The 25149-nt window shown below is 38.7% G+C and overlaps 1 protein-coding gene across 1 annotated transcript; it reads left to right on the top strand.

Annotated features, from left to right (window-relative positions):
• Nucleotides 1–20397: 20397 nt before the first annotated feature.
• Nucleotides 20398–23320, top strand: LOC131223349 (disease resistance protein SUMM2-like). The gene has a single exon (XM_058218730.1). The coding sequence runs from the start codon at nucleotides 20464–20466 to the stop codon at nucleotides 23173–23175; it is 2712 nt and encodes a 903-aa protein (XP_058074713.1). The 5' UTR covers nucleotides 20398–20463; the 3' UTR covers nucleotides 23176–23320.
• The last annotated feature ends 1829 nt before the right edge of the window (nucleotides 23321–25149 follow it).

Below are 25149 nucleotides of genomic sequence, written 5' to 3'. Positions count from 1 at the left end.
GCTGAAACTCAAGCCACTTTCAAGATTGAGCTACTTCAAGGTTTAATCTACATCAAGACTTCAAGGCTCATTCTTCATGGTCTCTTGTTTCAATGTCCATACTTCATGATTGAGGTTTGTTTGACCATAGGATGACCTTAGAAGTAGGTCATTTCGGATACATAAGTCGAATGTTATTTTACATGTGATTGATACTGTTCTTCGACTAGTCCTAGGCTTCTTCGACTAGTCCTAGACTTGCTTCGACCCGTCTAAGAATTTCCTGGATCGATCGTAAGTTTGTTACAAATTAGGATAAAATTTGTTAGCCTTGACTAGTCACGGAATCTTCGACCAGTCATAGGAGCGGTGTTTGCATCTTCGACGATCGTAGAATCTACGACTCGAAGTCAAGCGAAGATATTAGGTTCTTCGACCAGTCGAAGGAAACCTACGACCAGTCGTAGGTGACCTACGACCAGTCATAGGAGAGCTACGACCAGTCGTAGAACGGTCTGAGCATATCCCGCCGAATTTTTTAAATATCTGTTACTGCTTCGACTAGTCGTAGAGCACTCTAGACCAGTCGAAGACTTGATCTTCTCACCTATAAATAGAGCACGAATCTCAGAAGAAATTATCGATTTAATTATAGTATTCAAGCCAATCCTCATCGAACTTCTGAGAGATAATTCTGTGCTCCATCTAAGCTAAGTGTGCTTATTTAATATCTTCCTTCCTTAGCTTTATTTTAATTGATTTTGTTTCTACTATTCCAATCTGATTTGAAAAGAGGAATTGTTATTCCCTTTCTTTGGAATCAAAATCAATTAAGGCAAGCCCTATTTGGTTTAATTTAAAATCTATTAGAACTAGAACCATTGTAATCAAGTACTGGACATTGAACTTCAATCATCTACTTTGATTTGGTTCTACCGGACTGCTACAACGAAGAAGATATTCAGGTATTTTACATATTGTAAATTCCTTTCTATTATTTTGGTTTCTTTCAAGATTTGCCAGAAAAATCTTGTTATATTGGTTATCTGAGGAAAGCCAGGAAAACTTAGAAGTGGGATTTTTTTAATTGTGTAAGCCCACATACAAAGACACAATTGTAAGGGTTTTGGGTGAACCTGGGAAAACCTATCTTTAGTGAACGCTAATATCCCCTGTGTGAGGATATTAGGAGTGGAGTAGCTTTTTGTATGGCTGTTGGATAACAGTTGGTGAACACACAGGCGAACCACTATAATCCCTTGAGTTGTGGTTGATTGTTTTATTCTTCTAATTTTTTATTTTTTTTGTGGGATGTATGTATGGTGGCGAATGTTGTAATTATTTCAAGCTTTGTGAGAATGTTGTAATAGCTTAGAATTTACTTTCTACTATTCCTTTATAAGCTTGATTTTCAATTTCATTTGAAAGTTGTTCCAGCAAGGTTGCCCTGCCATTTTTATGGTGTATGGCTGTCCCTAGAACAATACATTTTTAATTACAAGTTATTTCATTTCAGTTTATATTTAATTCTGTATTCCTCTTCGATTTGAGACTTGATACAAAGACCTTTCTAGAAATAAGGTTGTCCTACCATAAACTTTATTTTTGGTGTAAGGTTGTCCTTAGAATAACGTTTGTATCAACCTCTCAAGATCTGAATTTTGAGGTTGTTTTACTTTCCTGCATTGTTATTTAATTTGGCTATCATTTTCTTTATTATTTCGCTGTTATAAGTTTTTATTTGGCATTGTCCTATTCACCCCCCCTCTAGGACATATAGCTTGGCCTTTTCAAGAAACTCAAGTAGAATTTGACAAAATTCAGCATAATTCGACCGGTTGACAAATCTGGTTGACAGGTCGAAATTCAACTTGAAATTCTAAATTGCTTGTTGGTTGATTTCTATCAATTAAGACATGACAATTTTTGACAATAGGTCAAAATCCAGTTCGATAGGTCGACATATCAAGTCAACAGATCAAAACTCACAGAATTTTTGGTTTAAATCTCTCGACACTTTTGTGTTGTTTTGACCTGTCGTCTTAATCGGATGATGGCCGCGTGGAAAATTTGTGCGATTTTCTGAATTTGTTTTCTAGTTTGATTAGGACTCTTTGATTATGTTTTTAAGGTTTTTTTTTTTTTTTTTTAGCTTATTAGGACACCCCACTGTCGGTTCACACTTCACTGTTAGCCACCCCCACTAGGGAATCGATACCAAGACCTAAGTGTTTAAGGTTTGTTTAGGGTTATTTAAAGGGTGTTAAACTTGTCTTTATCATTCATTCAATCAATGAACTTCTTAGAAATTTCTTATTTTGTCTCATAGATTTGAGAAACCTCTCGTGGATTCAAGAGTGCCTCATAGATTCAAGGTAATTATCGATCGAGGAAGACGATGATCGACCTCATCATGTCCTTCCCTGAATCAATTGGTAATAGAGCGATGACTCCCTTTAGGCCAATGGCAATTAACGATACGATAGACAAAATTTTGTGGACGGTGATATAAGGATTCATCGTATATCGAAAAGAATGTAAGCTTTCTCCTGGGAGAGTCAGTTGACCATGCAAGGGCTGCAAGCAACCATCGACCGTACTATGGATGCGTTGATTCCGCCCTGAGCCCAAGGCAACGCTCAGTCACTCGTGATTGTTGTACAATAAACCCCATGTTCCATAAAACACTTAAGGAGGCAATTCATAAGGCTATCTAAGATGAGTCGAGATCTAGCGACAAGGACGTCGATGGCATCGTTGCCTGACGGTAGGGCTATGGAGACGATAGACTAAATTGGTTAGATGAAGTAGAGCGGTATTTTGATTACATGGACGTATCGTAAGAAAAGAAAGTGAAGTTGGTTGCTTTTAAATTAAAATCTAGTGCTTTTGTATAGTAGGAGCAATTACGACTCTCACATTCCTGACATAACAAGGTGTCCATCTGATCATGGTCGTGGATGTGACACCTTCTTCGATCACGATTCCTCCCCAGTGATTACGAGCAGGTATGGTTCCAGCAATACTGCAATTATCAGTAGGGTAGTCGATCGGTGAGGGGTTATGCAGAGCAATCCCATTGTTTGTCGGTGCGAGGCAACCTAGTCAAGACAAAGTCACGATAGGCTGTCATATTCATCAGTGGCGCATGTGCGGCCCCTGTGGAAACAAGGAACAAACTCAAGACTTCTAAAGTAGAGGGGCAGTGTCTCGTAACCGAACATGATTTCGTCAAACAATCTACTGAGATGGGAGATGTAGATGCATTAGTTGAAAGGGATAAGGATATGAAGCCTGTGAACATCCCAGAGAGTTTGAAATCAGTGTTGCAAGAGTTCAAGGCAACTGTGTCTGATGAACTTCCTAAGGAATTGTCTCCCATACAAGAATTACAGTACCACATTGATCTTGTCTCAGGGGCAAGTTTGCTTAATTATATGCATCATCAGAAAGAATGCAAGATCTTGCAGACACAAGCGGAGGAATTGATCCATAAGGGTCAAGTCAAGGAGAGCATGAGTACATGTGTTGTACCAGCGTAGGAGTCTAACGTCAAGTACAAGGAAAATGCTAACAAACATTGGTGTTAAAAGGCATTTCAAGTGGATGCTAATGTGACAGTTCACTTACTTGAGAAAAAAATTTCGACTATGACGTATAACAAGTTGGTGAATAAGAAGATAAGCATTGTTCTGATCCTTAAGAAAATCAGTGATAATGCATTATTTGTTCTTAATCTTCTAGATGACATGGAGATCTCAAGGACTATCAATGTAGCGGACTAGTATACGTGTCATGAACCAAGTCTGTCGAAGAACTCGAGCAAGTTGAACATATGTTGTGAACAAAACTCGAGGACAGGTTTTTCCAAGTGGAGGGGACTAATGTAAGACATGGATCAAGCACGTTCCTACAATTTCATGAGAGACTATCAGCCTTAGAAGATAAAGTAAATGTTTTTCAAGTATCTCAAGAATCATTAGTCCAAATTATATATATATATATATATATATATATATATATATATATATATATATATATATATATATGTATATGAAGTATATCAAAAGTACTTTCATAGATTTAGTAAGAGTTTGAAGCTTAATGATCCTACGATGCCTGCTCCATCTAATTCTGAGTCGGAGTGAGATTATTATTGTTGGGTATGTAATAACTTTATATTCTGATGGTTTGGTGTGACTTAATACAATATTTGATACATTGTTTTATATAGTGTCTGCCACTTTTTATATGATGCTATGCTTCTTTATTATGATATCTTCCCTTGTCAACTTGTGATAAAAAGGGAGAGATTATCAAACTAAATGATATACATGCATAATGATGTTGATGATATTAATAATGATTCTAATGATTTTATGAATGTATGTGAAATCTGAAGAAAATTGAATCATCTGAAGAATTGAAAAGTCATGGATATATCTTATGAATGCTTGTGAATATACTTGAGAATATATTTGGATGGCATAGTACTTGGTATATTTCTCAGGGGGAGCTACAGGTGGAGTACAGATGATTATTAAATCTACAGTTGAACCAGAGCTTCATTTTTTATGGTTGAGATCATGAATTGTGATTGTTTGATGTGTATGTATAGTATGATGTGATGTTTATGATGTATATGTATTTTTACACAAAATTGATAAAGGGGGAGATTGTAAGTGCTTATATTTATAGCATACATGAAGTTGTCAAATTTCGTAGACAAAGATACCGGTCAGATCGCAAGTACACTACAACAGTCTATGGCATCTCGTGAAGATTGACTCAAGATCGGTTCAACATCTCAAGACTTAAAGGACGTCACTCGGTTTCAAGTTTATCAAGATTAGAAGATCTCTGTATAGGCCAACCACCAGGTGGAATAACCCTAAAAAGACCATAGGTTAGGTGCTTTCAAAAAATGATTAAAGTGGGTTAACTTCATTATAAGTTCACTGAAGTTCGGTCAGCCTAATGTAGGCATTGGCCTAGATTTTGAATGGTTTTGGGCTGGGTCGTCAGACTAACCCTATTCAAAATTTTAATTTTTCAAGCCTGAGCCCAGGCCATTGACACCCCTAGCCATGCTGGACTCATCTTGACCTGAAATCGCTTAACTCAGTGAGTTGACTTGGCCCAAAACTCTCTTTTTCTCTTTCTCTCTTTCCTTCTCTCTTTTTTCCTCTCATAGGTTCATGTCCAATAAGGATGTTGATTGCTAATAACTTAGTTTAACTCACTAAGATTTGCCGTACAATATTAAGGTAAATTGAAAATTAATTTATACCCTAGTATGATGATGTTATATCTAAACCTTGAGTACATCTTACATTTTCAAATTTTGTAATTTATATTGAGTCAACATTTGGATGCGATATTATTATTGTATACATGCTTAAGTTGTGGGGAATTGATGATAGATTATGTGGATGTGAAGTTGTATTTATATTATTCACATGTTGTTTCTAAATAGGAATTGAAATTGGAAGCATAGATGCTTTACCTTGGATAACCCCTAAAAGATCAGCATAAGTGTTCTGCCTTGAATTTTTCTTAAAAGATCAGTAGAGGCGTTCTGCCTTGGGTTATCCCTAGAATGTCATAGATGCTTCATTTGGGTTATCTTTAAAATATCAATAATGCAGGTACTGCCTTGGGTTATTCCTAAAAGATTGACAACATATGTGTCCTGTCTTGGATTATTCCTAAAAGATCAATAGCATGGGTGTTTTGTCCTAGGTTACTCTTAAAAGATCATGAGAATAAATGTTACATATTTAATTCATTGTTCATGAGTATTCTAATATTTATAAAATCCTACTATCTTAATATCTCCTTACATGTTCCATGTATGTACTGTATTTATGTATTTGGAAAATAAATTTAGAAATTTTAAAATCTAATTATGATACGATCCTAATGAATTATTATGCTTACACTCAGTTTGATAATATTTCATAGCGTAGAGTTTAGTCAAAGAATAGAGCGGAGTGGGGATCTAATTGAATGTTTAGCTGTTGTTTCTTTTCCTAGTTTTAATCGATGAAAAAAAAATGTATGGTGAAAACTTATAAGTAAGTTCGGACCATTGTAATTAAATATTTTAATCGATGAACGTTTAGTTTATTGTATCGTAAATTTTTTTAGATTGTACCTATAAATGGGCCGTTCTTGGGCCTTACAAAATTATAAATTTAAACAAGCCCAGCCTGATTGCCCAGCCCGAAACAGTTCAAAATCTAAGCCAAGACCAGTCTTAAGCCTGTCCCGTTGACGACCGAGTTATAAATGTTTTAAAGTTAAATCATGATCTGAAATTTAGAGTTGGGTTTAGCCAACTCATATACAAAATTTTAACACGTGACAATTAAGATCTATGGCCTATAACTCTCTCTTAATCAATGATTGTTATATCCAATTTCAAGTTATTAAGGACAGAAAAGAATCACTGGCCCATTCACTCATGTTATGTATGTTTAAGATGACATTATATATAATGACAATTGGATTAGGCTCACACTGTTTTTCGAACGCACAACTTTAAAACTCCGAAAGCCTATCCATGCCCAAACACCAAGCCAATATTTCAAGCCCAAGCCTCGGCCTAAGCCAAGGTTTGTGACCCGAGGCCCCTTTACAGGGATGGCTCGATAACTTGGCTAATTGCTAACCCCTATTCTCATGTCACAAAATACCAACCCTGCGAACGTGCAGTAAATCTCAGCTACTCATGCATGGAGGACTTCATGAGAGTGTTTAATCCCAACATTAGTTGCTTTACCCTGATGGGCCACGTGTAAATATCAAATTTGATTTGTCTCCAATATATCTAGAGGTATTATACAGTACTGCTGGTGCCGGATACAACACGTTTGGTTTTAAATTTGTACACGTGAGGTTAGGGTTCAGTGATCCAAAATGTATGAATGACTGTGGGGCACTACAGAGTTTACTCAGTTTGCAAACCGCTTCCAAATTTTTTGGAGTGGTCCATGTGAGTCTACAACATGAATGGTTCCGATCATTGGACCAGTCAACATGCGGCCCGAGTGGGTAGTGACTCACGGTGGATCTTGAGTCGCAGGAAATCAGCCCAACACTCGAGCAGAACCAGACTATCACTCAACGGAGAGTATTGTATAATGACTGACTTCTCTTAACCGTCGATTCTTTTCTACACGAGCAGCCTGATTTGCACGACGTCATCTTCAAAGAAGTGTTAAGCTGATGAACGGTTCTGATCTTCTCTGCCATGTTGACATTGACGAGTACCTGGAAAGTGTACCCACCAGATAAACACGAAAGAGTGATCCATTCTTTATGAGTGAGCCCCATATTTTGGTGATCTAGACCGTCCATCTATTTTTCCTACTAGTTTTATGGGTTGATCCCACATGAAACAATGTGGAAAAATGATTTCCACCGTTGATATCCAAAACTTATGTGGCCTCCAAGAACTTTTCAATGGTTTAAGATCAATCACACTGTTACGTTTGGTGTGGTCCACTTGAGCTTTGGATATACTTACGTTTTGGGATCAAGACTTAAAATTATCTTTTAAAATGGATGAACGTAATGGACTAAGTACGCAAAGGGTAACGGGTTACTCAGTACGCAATCCGCTTCCGTTTGAGTGGAGGTAGTGTCTGCCAGGTGTATCTCTGGATGACCATAGAAGATCATATAATCAAATTTTCTGACGCGTAGAAACTTCCTACGGTGGGGAGCTAGGTGAGGCCCGCTATATTGTTTTTGAGAAATCCACTCCTTCCATCCATTTTTTTCCTGATAATTTTACAATGTGGACTAAAAAGTGACGTAATCCAACCCTCAAATGGGCCACAAAACAGGGGATTGAACTTCTACCGTTGAAACATGGATGGGACCAGAGAAGTTTCGTATCAGGTTAAATTTTACTTCTTTTTTTTTCCTGGTTCTTACCAGTAAGAATGATCTTATGAACGGTATGGATGGTGTATAAACATTAGGGTGGACGCAAGGAGGTTTCAATGGTAGAAATTTACATCGACACGTTTTTCTAACATACAACCTACTCGAGTTTTGGATTAAGATCACTGTTTTGGCCTATTTGCTAAAACGATATTGCAAAACTGATGAACGTGGCATATTTCATATAAAATTCACAGTGGGCACCACCTAGCTTCCGTCGCATCGCAAGTTCTTTGGCTATAATCTGCTTAACAAATTTTCTACTCAATTATTGTGCGGGTCTTTTTCCTTGTCAGTGCCATCCACTCCCATTAAAGAAATAGGAGAGGGGTAGGGACCCACACCAATAATTCAAGGCCTGTCCCTTTCTTTACTGCTGTCATCCACTCTCTAAAAAGAAAAACTTGGAACACACAATAATTCAGGAGAAAAGTTGATACTCCAATAGACTATGATCTTCCATGCACATGCACATGTGAGTCCACGACCCTGTGTGACAGATACAACCTCATTGTATCATATCCTCAAAATCGCATAGATGATATAATCCTAGTCTTCGATTAGTAGATATCTATTTCTTAAACTTGTATTATTAATATTTTCTTTTTAACTTTTATTTTTATAGCTATCAATAAAACAACCGGTCACATCGTTCCCATCAAAGTGACAAGTAATTTTAACAAATAGGATTGAGATACTTGCGCTGCACATACACAATCACAGAATGCATGTGCATGAATGATCTTACTCCAACATTGTTCTGATCTACTGACAATTTTAGCATACCTTTAACGGTGACCCAATGAAAATAATCAACTATGCTCCTTTTGGAAAAGTGTCGGTGGGTTGATTGGTTTTTCAAAGCAAGTGTAAATACTCTCTACGGGCTTATTTGTTTTTCAAGGAAACGGGAGATACCCGAGTAAATGATAATAATTATTTCCCTCCCTAGTTGCCGCACACTTTTTCAAAACTGATTTGACGCTTACTTTTTTGGAGGTAAAAGTGGCAAATATTGTAAAATATTTGTGAGTCCCACCACGATGCATATCATATATCCACACTGTTTATCCATTATGTCAGATAAATTTATGATATAAGCCAAAAAATGAGGCATATCCAATGCTCAAGTGGACCACGCCATAGAAAAATATGAATTAAATACTTACCGTTAAAAACTTCCTAGGGCCGGGAATATTCAAAGGCGAAATGATAATAATCACCCATTTCTAGGGTATTTACCTCTTCCCAGTGAAACGATGAAAATCAAACAGCCCCCTAAATGTAAATGGGTAATTATTATTCTTTTAACCTGCTCAAAAATTTATACGAATTTTTGCCTTGGAAACCGGTTTTAAAGAGCTAGTGTAAATTTTTGAACCCTACTACGATGTATATGATATATATGTTACTTCCATCACTTTTATCACAACATTTTACAACGTGAGCTGAGAAATGAGGCAAATCCAATACTCAAGTAACCCACACCGAAAGATACAGTAGCTCCAAGAAGGTTTTAATGTTAAGTGTTCGATCCCTTATTCCCTTTTTCCTTTGGCATGGTCCACTTGAGCTTTAGATATATCTCATTTTTTGGCTCAGGCTATAAATACAATTGGCATAATGGCTAAATGGCATGCACAAGCAACATGCATCACAGTGGGATCCATAAATATTTTGTAGCTTTTTCGTTTTTTTTTATAAAAAAAGTGGTTAGGTCAAGTCAAGAACAAGGAAGAATGGTGTAAATACTAAGGAATTGAAGGGTTGTCGTGTGTGTGTGTCTACATATATATGTGTGTGTGTATTGGAAAAAATCACATAGATGATATAATCCTAGTCTTCGATTAGTGGATATCTATTTCTTGAACTTGTATTATTAATATTTTCTTTTTAACTTTTATTTTTATAGCTATCAATAAAACAACCATTGAAGGGTCATCGTGTGTGTGTCTATATATATATATATATATATATATATATATATATATATATGCAGGATAAGGGAAACAGTAAATCTGGACCACACTTAATAGTGATATCTACTATGGATGGCCAAGATGTCATGTTCTTATGGGTTTTTTTTTCAGCAGTCGGCCATCCAAGGCAGAGGTTAGCATGTGGTATGTGGAGTTATTCAACAAGATAGCAGAGCACGAGGATATGGTATATGCGGGCATACAACCACTGCACACATGGCACACATGTATATCAATCTGGACCATACGAATTGTCAACCTCACTGCATATGGGCATTGCTGTTAATGATCTAAACGGTAACTGATGGATACTTTTTTATTTTATTTTTTTTCATTGTAACCATTCATTTTGACGATCATAAGGCTCTGGGCTTAGTTTCATCCGTACGGATGGGCTCATCCAGGTATAACAAGGCTTGGTCCAAAGTCCAACCCACCCGGTGACAGACTGGTGGACAAGGACTGAGTACGCTCATATTTGATTGAACTCCTGCTCTAAATGAGGCCATTAGAGTACAAATAACTCTCAAACATGCTTCCGATAGCACCCATAGTCTATGAAAATGCATGCAGAGAGTATTGTTATGATATGATGCGGTATAGGCACACCCCAACAAGATTTGATTGGACCATATGCTTATATGCTTATGTAGAAATGGGGCAAATTTCAAACATGCTTTAGTAATTTTGTAGCATGCATCTCAATTAAACCCCACCACGTACATTGTGCTGGAGCCCACTGTTACCCCAATAATAGTCGTTGATGTTGATTCTGGTTGTTCTTTAGCTTCTTGTTAGCCTTTTTGACACCCACAAAAGAGGGTAAATAAAGAGACATGGGGGTGTCAGTTATGCCCGAGGACCATCTGATGCCTAAGCCAGGCTTGTGGGCTCATAGTAGGCATAGTTGAATTGGGATATTTGGGTGTCCCTGTTTCTTATGGCAGGGAGTGTATTTATAGGCGTTTATAGGTAGTCCGTATATCTAAGTAGAATCGCTCTATAAGCTGGAGGGACCCATATTGGAGTGAGAATCTGCTCTCGGATATTTCTTCGATTATGCCTCGGTTTGCGTGATTTTCAACTGAGGACTCGCTGGGCAATTCCACTCACGCACAGTACAAGATTGTCTCTATATATTTCTATCCCAAGGTCAAGCTCAATACTCGGGGTCAGGCTCGGTACCTGAGGATGAGGTCGTTACCTGGGGTCATAGGGATAAAAAAGAGACGTGGGTTTAGATGACATAAAATTAGCTTGTACTAAGTCGAGGTCAATACCCGAGGTCGAGGTCGATACCCGGGGTCTGGCTCGATACCCGAGGTCGAGGTTGATATTCGAGTTGGGCTCAATACCCGAGGTTGAGGTCGATCCCTGGAATTAGGCTCGATACCTGAGGTCGAGGTTGTAGGTCTGTTGATGAGCTTTATCTCAGAACTAATCTAATTGTTACAACTTTGTCGTTGAGTCTCTTTGCTCAGTCCACCTTTTCTAGCTCTATTCAAATGGTTTATTTTGATAGTCACTTTGCCACGCGCTTCGTACATCAAGTCGGTTCAATTTTACCCATAACAATAGTTTAGTGGATGTTACCCTTACCATAGGGCCCACCTTGATGACATTTTGTATATCTACTCCGTCCATTCATTTTTCTAGCACATTTTAGAATAATTTGACAAAAATTAAGCATATTCGAATCTAAGGTGGACTACACCACAAGAAATATTGATGATTGAACATTCACCATTAAAAAGTTCCCAAGGCCCACTTTAAGCAAATGCGTAATATTTATTTACCATTCAATACATTAATAAGTTCAACTAAAAATGGATGAAGGGAAAATAGAAAGATTAGATTGATCCAAAACTTTTGTAGCCTATAAAAATCTTTTAATGGTTATCACCACTTTTTCCAATGGTGTGATCCACAAGAAATTTGGATCTTCTTAAATTTTGGGATAATGTCCTTGAATGATATGAAAAAATAGATAGATGGTGTGGATATGAAACACATTCATCAATGTGGATCCCACACGATAAGGATAACACCCACTAAACTATTACCAGGGTAATAGCTATTCCGCTCCCACATTGTGCCTGCACTGACCTATATAGACCGGGCCAGTAATCTACATCCTTTGAAAAACTAGAGTATTTTCAATAGACGTGAATTGTGTGATAAACCACGGATATCCCTGGTGACCAATTTTCTCCACACATGCACCCACACACTCAGCCATGGTAGGATTTCATCACCTGTGTTCATCCTTATTGTCACCAATTCTTGTGAGAGACAATCAAAATGGGTTGCATGTGATCAGGATGGATTTGTGTGGTATATTTGAAGACTTTTAGGATATACGAAGAAGATTTTACAGTAATACAGCTAGATCGCATCGAGTAATGCCACGTCATCTACTAAGTGGTCGAGTGAGGAGTGATCATGTTGAAGTGATTACAAGACGGATGACAATTTTAGAAGAAGAGATGGTTAAGTAGTGCTGAAACAATTATAGCGCAATCATTAGAACATCCAAATGGCCGGGTTAATACTATAAATAGCAAAGGAATTAAGTAAAGTAAATTGTCTCATACCAACCAAATAAAACCAAATCTATCTTTTAATTATCCATCATTTAGATTCTTTAATGTAACCCTTTTAATTTTGACAATCAATTACATTCCGTAGTATAATGCTTTGCTTTTACTTGTTATTTACATTCATTAGTATAATTCATAGCAATAATCAAGTAGTCGTTAAACCTTCACTGTAATTCAAGTTTACGTTTATATTGAATTCAATTACTATCACCTGGCCATTTTAAAATATTTGCAAGTGGCTGAATAGGCGATTAATCTTATTCGATCTTGTTTACCTACTACCTAAAAAGCATCCCAATGGCCAAACACATGTACCATATATGTGCATGAGCATGGAATGCCAAAATCCATGAGAGTATCAATTTTTCACTTGAATTATGGTACCGTCGTCTTTTTCTTATGGATGTCATCCTATGGTCCACTGAGTGCAACTTAGCTATGACCCACGAACCAACAATGTGGGTGCAGCCTAACTGTGGGGCCTACTTAGATGTATGTATTATATATCCATGCGGCTCATACATTTTTCCAGCTTATTTCAGGGCATCATCCTAAAAATAAATAAGTTACAAGTTTAAGGTGGACCACATCGAAGGAAACAAAGGTGATTGACCATTAAAAACCATTTACGACTACAAGTTTTGGATGAAGTTGATTTTTTCCCTTTATGGAGGTCTGTGTGACCTTTTCAACAGTTGGATGGTCACATAAACATTACGCTGGACCCTGGAAAGATTTTAATTGGGGGGCTTTGCACTACCACTGTTTCCTGTTGTGTTGTGTTGTCCACCTGAAGTTTGTATCGCCTTTATTTTTTTGTCTCATTGGAAAAACGGATGGCGGCTTAGATGCGTGGGCCCCATGGTCAAGGCCGCACCCACTTGTTCGCAGTCAAGTTTGCCTATCCATCCATGTGCCCGTTGAAAGATGGGAAATGATGCGATACAATAGGACAAGGTAAACGGTAAATAAGTAATATCTACTTTGGATAGTAAGGATGTCATGTTCCTTTAGGTTTTTTTTTATTCATGAGCCATTCAAGGCTGAGGCCTGCATATGGACGGTCCTGATTATTCATCATACAAGCTTCCAAAGATTTCAATGGTATTGTAGAGTTATCAAACAAGTTAGCAGTGCACAAGGATGGGGCAAGTGGATCCATGATGGTGGGGCCCACCATGATGTATGTTCCTCATGATATCCGTGCCACCCCTCCATTTTGACAGCTCATTTTAAGGCATGATTATTCCAAGAATGAAGCAGAACCAAATCTCAAGTGGACCACATCATAGGAAACAATGGTGATTAAATACTCACCATTAAAAACTTCTTAGGGCCATCAGAATGTTTACTTTCCATCCAATCTATTGATATGGTCACAAAGACCTGGATAAAGGGACCATACAAATATAAGCTTGATCCAAAACTTTTGTGGCCCACAAGAAGTTTGTCAATCACTACTGCTTCCTGAATTGTGGTCTGCTTGAGATTTGAATCTGTTTAATTTTAGGGATCAAGTGCTAAAATGAGTTGTCAAAACAGATGAACGACATTGATATAAGCACATATATCATGGTGGCCCCACATTCACGGATCCATCCACCTAGGTTGATCCACCAAAGTCACGCCACAAGGATGTGGGATACACAAGCATATAGGTAATGCACACGTCACACATATAAAAATCAATCTAGACAGTTCAAATTGTTGAGCTCTCTGTAGGAGGGCATAGCCGTTGATGATCTAAAATGTAACTAACGAATATTGTTGACTATTTTTCATCGCAACCATCCATTTTGAGGATCACCAATCCAATGGTCAGAATCCAAGTAAATTTTCTGTTCTGCCCTCATCTGATCGCACGAAATATTTTGACTGATCTTTACATGTGCCTCTCTTGTACACGAGTAGGAAGAAGAAGAAAAAGAAGGCAAAAATAAGATCATTTCACTCAAAATAATAATGGATTTTGACCCTACTAGCCCCGGGGTATTGCCAAAAGCCTAAAAAATCTGAGCTCTCAAATATACTCCTTGCTTGGATTTCTAATCAATTTTTGGAGAATTAGTGAACGAAAATGCCCTTTCTTTGGAACCTAGTGTCCGTATGTAGATTCTTTTCTTCTTTCTTTGTTGTTTTCTTGGAGCTTCTTCTTTATTTTCAAACATATCTTTCAGAGACTCACCACCACCCCTTTCGACTACATTTTTCAACATATACATTCAATGCCATCAACTTCTCCATCATATGGGCACTGTCGATAACTTTTAAAGCCCTAAAAAAAAGTGTTGTTTTTACTCCGACAATTACATTTCTTAGAGATAGAAGTCACTGATACGTAGAATAAATTTTATATAAATTTTTTTATTTTATTTTTTGTATAATAACATTTTCTTAGAGATAAAAGCCACTTTTGGTTGTGAATATAGATGGATGGCTGTGGTTGTTGTTGTTGTGGGGAGAAGTGATTGCCAGAAGGAATTTGATGTAGATAATGATGGTTGTAGTTATCATGTGGAAGACAATAAAGGATATAGAATTTGAATTTTGTAATCTATTTCCTTGGTTGAATTAATTGTCATGTGTTAAGGGTCTGGGTTGTCTATGTTAAGGGTCTAGGTTATCATGTGTTAAGGATTTAGATGGCTGTGGTTGTTGTTGTTGTGGGGAGAAGTGATTGCCAGAAGGAATTTGATGTAGATAATGATGGTTGTAGTTATCATGTGGAAAGATAATAAAGGATATAGAATTTGAATTTTGTAATGTATTGCCTTGGTTGAATTGATTGTCATGTGTTAAGGGTCTAGGTTATCATGTGTTAAGGATTTAGATTTGGGATGTCATATGTTAAGAGTCTCAACTTTCATGTGTTTAGGGTCTAGGTTATCATGTGTTAAAGGTGTAGGTTATCATGTGTTAAGGGCTAGGGTCATGGTTATCATGTGTCAAAGGTTTATATTGTCATGTGTTAAGGGTCGAGGTTGACACATGACAACCTCAACTGTTAATACATGATAACCTGGACCCTTAACATATGGCAACCTCAAATGCATGACAACATCACCATGACAACCTCAACCCTGACCCTTAACACTACAAGGACACCGCCGAGTATGTGTTAAGGGTTGAGATTGTCATGTGTTAAGAGTTATGGGGCCCACCATGGGATATGTGTCAAAGGTCTATTCCATCCATTGGATTCAGAATTTAATTTAATGTTATAGGCTAAAGAATAAATTACATCAAAAAAAATTTGTGGTCCTCGAGAAGTTTTCGATGGTAGGTTTTCAATCTCACTGCTTTCTATGGCCAAAGAATGAGTTATATCCATAGATAAGGTAGACACCACCACAAAGAAATAATTAGGAATGAACGGTCACCCACTATTATTAGAGGTGTACGTCAAGTCGAACCGAGTCAAGCTGGCCTCAGCTTGACTCGGCTCGGCCACTTTCTGACCTCAGCTCGAACTTGGCTCGGCTCTGTCCTCTAGCCTGACTGGTCAGCTCGGCTCGATTTGGTCAACAGCTCGGGCCAGTTCGAGCCAAGATCGAGCCGAGTTCACCTGTGCAACATTTTCAAAAACACCTGGACTGCACTTTCAAAATCTCACTGTATTTAAGATAGCAACAATGGTTTTACAAGTATTTTATCAAACACCTTCTAAGCAACATAAAAATCAAGAAAAAATGGTATTGGTTTCATATACATAACTTCCTTGCCACCAGCCACACTTCGTTGAGTCATTTCATCAAACACTTGGTGAGCAACATCAATATCAAAGTAACCGAGTCATCGAACTAGTTCGATCCAAGTTTGATTCGAGCTGGGTTCGATCCGAGTCGAGTCGAGCTGGGGCCAGCTTGAACTCGCCTCGAACTCATTTTCGAGTTAAAAAAATCAGCTCAACTCGGCTCGAATTCAGCTTCGAATTGAGTCGAATCGAGCTTTTTCGAGTCGAGTCAAGCGAGCTAACCGAGCTAGCTCGGTTCCTGTACAACTCAAACTATTGTCATTGGTTTTTGTGGGTCATCATGATGTATATAATTTATCCATTCTATCTATATATCTTCACAAAACAATTTAGAGCATGAGCCACAAAAGGAGGTAGACCAAAGGCTTAAATGGACTACACCAGAAGAAATAAGAAACAATGGTGATTGAACTCCCACCGTCAAAAATTTCTTAAATGGACTACACCACAAGAAAACTTTTAAGGGTGTTCATACACTATCTATGGGGTCCACCATTGCATGTGTGGAATCCACTCAATCCATTAACCTTGAAATTTCATGGAAGGCCATAATTGTAAGCATGATCAACATCCATTAGTCACATGAACCACATCATAAGAAAATAATTCATATCAAACAAACATTGTTATATGTTATCAGGTTTTATGGGTCATATAGAGATTGTGCGGCTAAAAGTTAGCATATTCCTCTATAAATAAAGGGTTACAAAGAAAATGAATAATTAGAACTATTTTTCAGTAAACCCAATAACAAATCCCGTCCATATCACTTTCTTCGGATTGGACACAAAATCCTACCACTATTGATCCAAGGACAAGGCCAATTTAGTTTTAAAAACTTTTAAAAGCATGTTAGTGGGCTATCCTGATTATATTTGAAAGGGATTTTTCCATTGAGCCGGACCAGCTTTTTAGCTATGGACCGTAAACCATCTACTTCTAAACTATTTCTCAGAACTCGCCTACCTATTTCATATAGGTCATGCAACCGCATACAACAACGGATACGTAACAGATTCAGTTGTTAACTACCCAAAAGTCTGGTTTTACCTCTGATTGACTCTAGAAATTACTGTGTGACCCTGACCTTTTCAAAATGACAGTACTTCCCTCCACCAACGTTTTAACCGCTTCGTCGATTGGATGAATGTCACTGCATGAGGACATGAACATCTCTGCATGAAGATAGGAACGGTGCTAATTTATCATGTTTATGTGACCTGATCAACAGTTTGGATGGAAATAAACATTATGAAAGCATTACGGTGGGCCCTATGAAGTTTTTAATGATAGGGCATTCAATCAACACTGCTTCCTATAGTATGGTCCACTTAAGAATTGAATTCCCTTCATTTTTTATTTAATAATCGCGAATGATATATCAAAACGGACGGACTGCGTCAATATAGAATATATGAATCAAGGCGCACCCACCGTAAAGGTTGCACCATCTTGGTAGGGTTGTGGCCGCACATAATCCGCTCTCCCCACTTAGAGGAAGCAAATTGGCTGGTGTACCACACACCAGCGTTATAACTAGTGTGGGTACGTGTCATGCGGATACTAGCATTGATGCTCCTCGAGCTCAAGTTGTATGAACGGTTTAAAGTATATCAAAGTTAAATGGGCCCCAAAATGATGTATTTATAATATCCAAACCGTTCCTCCATGCTTCGAGATCATTTTAGAGCATGAGCCAAAAAAAATATCCAAAGGTTAAATGGACTACACCACAAATAGCAGCGGGGATAATGCTTTTCACCGTTAAAAAATTCGTAGGGTCCACCATAATGTTTATTTTCCATCCAATTTGTTCATAAGGTCACAAAGACCTAGATGAAGAGGAAAAACAAATATCATATTGATCTAAAACTTCTATAACCCCCAAAAGGGTTTCAATGGTAGACATCCCCCTACTTTTGCAGTGAGGTCACTTAATCTTTAGATCTGTCTTATTTTTCCGCTCAAGCTTTACAACGAACTCTAAAAATGGATGGACAGGTTAAATATAACACGTACCTCATAATAGGACCCATGGAACTGGCTGACATAAACACACCAGCTAGATAGATGGTGTGTGGTACACAAGCAAATCTGGTTCCACTCTGAGACACATTCAAATGGTCTTCATCGTTCATTTCATGTGCTGATGGAAAGGAGATTAGGAGGCGGATTGGCTGGTGTACCACACACCAAATATATATTCAGTGCATTCACCAAGTTTTGTGGGTCCCATCATGCGGTATGTGTTATATCCAAACCGTCCATCCATTTTGAGAGCTTGTGTTAAGTTTTAAGCAGAAAAGTAATACAGATATAAAGTTTGAGTGGACCACAATGTAAAAAGCAGTGGTGGATTCAATGTCTACCATTGAAACCCTCTTGGGGTCGTAGAAGCTTTGGATCAATATGAAATTTGTTTTTACTCTTCCTTTAGGTCTTTGTGAACTTATGAAAAGATTACATTGAAAATCAATGTTATAGTAGGCCCTACAAATTTTCTAACGGTGAAAATCATTATCCCTACTGGGTGTGGTCCAGTTAAGCTTCGGATATGATTCATTTTTTTTCTAGTGCTCTAAAATGATCTTGAAAAATGGGTGAATGTTTGTATAGCTTGAAGCTCGAGGAGCATCGGTGCTTGCCTTACCACGACATGTACTCACACCATCGACTTGGCTGGTGTGTTGATGTCACCGGCTGTGTTGAAGTCACCGGCTTGGCTGGTGTGTTGATGTCACCAAGTTGCGTGGGTCACATCATGAGGTATCCATTATATCCAAACTGTCCGTCCACTTGGAGAGCTCCTCTTAGGGCTTAAGCCTAAAAATAAGATAGATTCAAATATTAAGTGAACCACACTGTAAAAAGCAGTGGGGGTAATGAATGTCTATCATTAAAACCCTTTTGGGAGTCACATAAATTTTGGATCAATATGATATTTGTTTTTCCTCTTTATCTAAGTATGTGTGACCCTATGAACAGATTAGATGGAAAATAAACTTTATGGAGGGCCCTAAAAATGTTTTAATGGTGATAACCATTGTCCCACTACTATTTGTGGTGTGGTCCATTTTAGCTTTGGATATGACTCAATTTTGAGATCAAGATATAAAATGATCTCTCCAAATAAATGAACGGTTTGGATGTAATAAATACATCATTGCAGGGCCATATAACTTTGATCTCCTTTATAACTCGGAGCTGGAGTGTCAGCGATCTTCTTCGCACTACACTTACAGCGCCATCTAGGTTGTCACTGTGTGCTACACCAGTCAATTTTGCTTACGTACATGGGGCTATTATAAGTTTACCACAAATCTACTCCATCCATTTGTTTTTACAACTCATTTTAGAGATCAGACCCACAAATGAGGTAGATCCCACACGATAGAAAAAAGTGAGATTGAATGACTGCCGTTGAGATATCTTGAGGTCGTCGTTATGCTCATTTTCAGCTTACGATCTTTCTCATTTCTGGGTTCATGCCCTGAAGTGAGCTAAAACAGATGGACCGGGTAAGTTTCCAAAAACCATCAATCGTGGCTGCCTCAGGGAAGATAGTTCAAGTTGGGTTGGACGTAGATCAATGTAATACTTAGAGGCTTGGTGGACATTTAAGTTAGGAGGGTAACGGTTGCTTCCTATGTGGAGCCCACCATGATGCCTGTGACAAATTCACTCTGTCTATGTATTATACCACTTCATTTCATGACATGAACCCAAAAACGAAATCAACACCAAGCAAAGTGAACTATATGATTTGAAAGAGTGAGATGGAAGGGCCACCGTTGAAACATCTTCTGGCCATCCTGCCACCACATTTAGCTTTTGATCTGCCTTAGTTTTAGATCCATACACTAAAATGACTTGAGAAAACAGATGGACGGGTGGATTTCTAACAACGTAAAAGTAGACCGCACATACGGTCAGGGTTGGGTTTGCACAGCAGTTAACGCCTATCAGTGACAGCCAAAGGTTTAGCGGACATTAGGTACATGGGGGTGAGAGTTGCTCGATCATTGGTGGGCCGTTGCCGTAAAGCGAGGGTAGTTTTGTCAATATCAAAATACAAAATACGATTAGTACAGTCGAAATCTCTAAAAACTATTGAAATTGTAAACACCACAGCAGCACTTTCCTCTTCTCTTCTCCTCTTCTACATTTCCTACCAATCTTATTCTGTGCTCCCAAGGCCATGGATTTCATCAGCCCAGTCATCGAAATCGTGTCTCGCCTGTTGGATCCCATCACCCAACGCATACGATATGCCGTCAAGCTTCGAGTAAACATCGACTCCGTGAAGAATGCCATGAACGAATTGATACGTGTAAGGGACGATGTGAAGACAAAGGTTGATATTGCAGAAAGGCAGCTGCTGGTAGGCAAGAGCCATGTCAAACGGTGGCTAGAAAGCGTAGCAGCCATCGAACGAGAAGTGAATGGGATGGAGGAAGCATATCAGCAAATGAGGAGGTGTCTTGGTAACTGTCGTCCGAATTGTTGGTCGGGCTACAAGCTCAGCAAGAGGGCGGCAGAGAAGCTGACGGATGTAACTGAGTTGAAGAGAACAGGTGATTCCTTCGATGTAGTGGCAGAGAAACCGCCCCTAGATGTTGTGGAAGAGCAGCCTAGCACTTCAGCTCTAGGCATGGACTTGATGTTAGAGAAAGTTCGTGGCTGCCTCATGGAAGATAGTGTGGGAGTCGTGGGGATATATGGAATGGGGGGTGTGGGGAAGACGACACTCTTGAAAAAGATTAACAATGAAACAGCCCATGGTTTCAATGTGGTGATTTGGGTGGTGGTGTCTAAAGAAGTAAATGTGGCAAAGATTAAAAAGGAAATTGGAGAGAGGCTTGGTTTGATCCGGGAAGAAATTAGAAGCAATGATGAGATACGGGCTTCAGACATACACAAGTCCTTGAGCAAGATGAAGTTCCTGCTCCTGCTAGATGATATATGGCAGCGGCTAGATCTGGAGATGATCGGAATTCCTCATCCGAGCAGTCAAAACAAGAGCAAGGTTGTTTTCACGACTCGATTTGAGGATGTGTGCGGCTACATGGATGCTGACAAGAAGATCAAAGTTGAATGTCTCGCGAGGAAGGAAGCATGGGATCTGTTCCGAGAGAAGGTTGGTGAAGAGGCCATGAATTCTCATCGAGAGATTCTGGGCCTTGCTGAGCTGGTTGCAGAAGAATGCTGTGGTCTACCCCTTGCGCTCATCACAATTGGGCGGGCCATGGCGAGCAAGAAGACACCCGAGGAGTGGAAGTATGCAATAACAGCTCTGAGGAGGGCACCATCTGAGATATCAGGTATGGAAGATGAAGTCCTTTTCCGTCTGAAATTCAGTTATGATAGTCTTCGTGGCGACATTATCAAATCCTGCTTCCTCTACTGTTCGCTGTTTCCGGAGGACTACGACATCAGCAAAGAAGATCTCATTGATTACTGGATTGGGGAAGGATTCTTAGATGAGTGGGATGATGATCTTGATAGTGCTCGTAACAAGGGCCATGACCTCATCGGAACCCTAAAGGCCGCATGCTTGTTGGAGAGTGGTTATAATGAGAAAACAGAGGTGAAGATGCACGACGTGATACGTGACCTGGCTTTATGGATATCTTCTGAATGTGGGAAGAAGAAGAACAAGTTTCTGGTTAAAGCGGGAGTTGGATTGAGGGAGGCACCAGCCATTGAGAGGTGGACAGAGGCAAACAGGATATCTCTAATGGAGAACGAAATTAAAGAAATAACAGAGACGCCTAACTGCCCCGACCTCTTAACCTTGATGCTCCAAAACAATTGGAGTCTGTCAAAGATGACCAGTGAATTTTTTCAATTCATGCCTCATCTAAGAGTGTTGGATTTGAGATGTTCTGATATAGAAGAAATCCCAGCTGGAATAGGTAACTTGGTTGAGTTGAGATATCTCAATCTGTCGTATACTCAGATAAAAAAATTGCCTGAAGAGATAGGATGTCTGACGAAGCTGAAGCACCTGGATTTGAATGAATGTTATAATCTTGAAAGAATCCCTCGTGGGGTAATATCGAGGCTTTCTAGGTTGAAAGTGCTGAAACTGTTGAAGGATGAGTACAGTTCTAGGGAAGTAACAGAAGAGAGTGGTTGGTTTTATTTAACAGAGATGGAAGGGTTGAAATGGTTGAGCCATCTTGAAATCACTATAGAAACTGTACATGATCTTAAAAGTTATCTTGATTCTCACAAGTTGCCGAAGCTGACGCAGGCTCTAACCATTGGAATCTGCGAAGGCTTGACAACCTCCACCCTATTATCATCGTCTTTCAGGGCAATGAGGAGTATCAGACGTCTTCAAATTGTAGATTGCAAAGAGATGGAAGAGATGATGATCGGTTGGGATGTGGAGAAAGAAGATGATCATTCGGTTTCGAGCTTAGAGTCGCTCATGCTATGTGGACTTGACAACTTGAACATCATTCGAGCTGGGGGATGCATACAAAACCTTTGCCACATAAATATTACTTTATGCCCCAAACTGAAGAGTGTTACATGGATTCTACAACTTCAAAATCTTGAAGAAATCTGGATACAAGGCTGCGAAGGAGTAGAAGAAGTAATAGGTACAAGTGATGTCAGGATTCCTGTCAGAGAGGCATGCCTAAGATTCTTGAAAAGTCTTTGTCTCTTTAACCTACCTAAATTAACAAGCATTTGTAATCATGCATTGGCTTTCCCTTCCTTGGAGAAGTTGGCGGTGTATAAATGCCCAAAGCTAAAGAAGCTCCCAATCGGTCTCCAAAGCGCCAATAATCCTCTAAAGGAGATCGAAGGTGAGCAAGAATGGTGGGATGGCTTGGAGTGGGAAGAAGATGGAATCAAGTCTAATTTGTTTCCTCTTTTCAAACAGATAATACGATGAATTCAATGAATGGGCTTCTGTTCTTGTTCTTTTCTTTTTCTTTTTTTCATAAAAGCTGCTTGTATCTGAAATGAAAACGGAGGAAATGTGACAGTTTGTCTGCATAGTGTGTGCTCTTTTTATTAACGGGTAATTATGTATTAGAGATGATTATGTATGTTTCTATAATTTCAATATCTAGCAATCACATTCTTTATTAAATAAAATGATATTTTAATGTCCAAGTTATTAAGTATTTTCTCCATGATTTTAATACTTGGATGAGACTAATTCTCCCCATAAGTCCATCTTGAGCCATTACATACTCAAATGATTTTATTTTCATGTGATCCACACCGTCCATCAGGTGTCACACCTAATTCCAGGACTTGATGCTGAATATCACACGGATCCAAAACTCATGTGGGCCTCGCCATAGGAAACTGTATGAAATCATGTATAAAAGTTGTATGGCCCACCTGAGTTTCATTACAATTGTTTTTGGAATGTCCTTTCAATTTGGTGATTCGCATTAGATGAATGGATTGGATGGAATATATAAACACAGTAGCCCGCTCGACTATAGATGAGTGCCATTGAAAATTTGAAAATAAACCCAGCCCAGCTCATTGATAGCCTATTGTTGGGCCTGTTTTGAAAATAAAACCCTTTTCTAGCCCAGTTAATCATCAAGCCTAAGCCTAAATATGACTGCCAATGGGCTAAGCTTGAGCTAGGCAAAATAGAATTTTTAAATAGCCCAGTGCCAAAGACAAACCCAGGCCCAGCCCATTGACAGCCCTTTGTCCAAGGGCTTTTCTAGAATCTGCTCGCCTGCAGGCTCAGCCCAAACCTGGTCGGAAGCGGCTCCACTCGGTTTGAGCTGGCAAGTCTAACCCGTCTACTGCCCTTAATTTGGAGTACTAAAAATGGCCCACTTGTACGCTTCTTTTACAAATATTGCAAGTATCATTTGGCCAATTGTACTCGGGCAATTGGATAAAGCGTGTAGCTTCAGATTTCAGAGGAAAATGTGTTGTTCCTTAACCATTGTTTGTTTGTTTGTTTTTTTTTTTTTTTTTTTTTTTACTTTAACATTTTAGTCATTCCATGTCAGGTGATCTGCATGTCCCACACAAATGAGGTTGTCAATGAGCCCATGCAATAAAAGGCTATGTAGGACTTGTTATAATAATTTTCTTACATCTAATTTTGAACATTTATTTTGCAAGCCTTTCTAGGACATGATAATAATAAAAATTTGAGGCAAGGGCCACAAGATTATAAAGAGTTGGGATGGATTACTGATGTAGGACGTGGATGGAGCACGTTCCTAACACATATGGATAGAAAGAAGCTCAAGTAGAATTCGACAAAATTCAGCATAATTCAACCGGTTGACAGGTCCAACTTCAGCCAGAAATTTCAGATTGCTTGTTGGTTGATTTTTGTCAATTAAGACATGTCGACAGATTTTGACAACATGTCGAAATCCAGTTCGATAGGTCAACAAATCAAGTCAATAGGTCAAAACTCATAGAATTTTCGGTTTAAATCTCTTGACACTTTTTTGTTGTTTCGACTTGTCGACTCAATCGGTCGATGGGTGTGAAAAATTTGTACGATTTTCTAAATTTGTTTTCTAGTTTAATTAGGACTCTTTAATTATGTTTTTAAGGTTTTTTTTTAAGGCCCCCGGGGGGGTGTGGTTAGCTTGTTAGTACACCCCACTGTCAATTCACACTTCACTATTAGCCACCTCCGCTAGGGAATCGATACCAAGACCTAAGTGTTTAAGGTTTGTTTAGGGTTATTTAAAGGGTGTTAAACTCATTTTTATCATTCATTCAATCAATGAACTTCTTAGAAATTTCTTATTTTCTCTCATAGATTTGAGAAACCTCTCGTGGATTCAAGAGGGGCTCGTAGATTCAAGGTAATTATTGATCGAGGAAGACGATGATCGACCTCATCATGTCCTTCCCTGAATCAATT

This window comes from Magnolia sinica, chromosome 13, assembly GCF_029962835.1.
Source record: "Magnolia sinica isolate HGM2019 chromosome 13, MsV1, whole genome shotgun sequence".
NCBI classification, from domain to species: domain Eukaryota; kingdom Viridiplantae; phylum Streptophyta; class Magnoliopsida; order Magnoliales; family Magnoliaceae; genus Magnolia; species Magnolia sinica.
The sequence above is the reverse complement of the archived record's forward strand: the minus strand, read 5'-3'. Positions and strand labels throughout refer to the sequence as shown.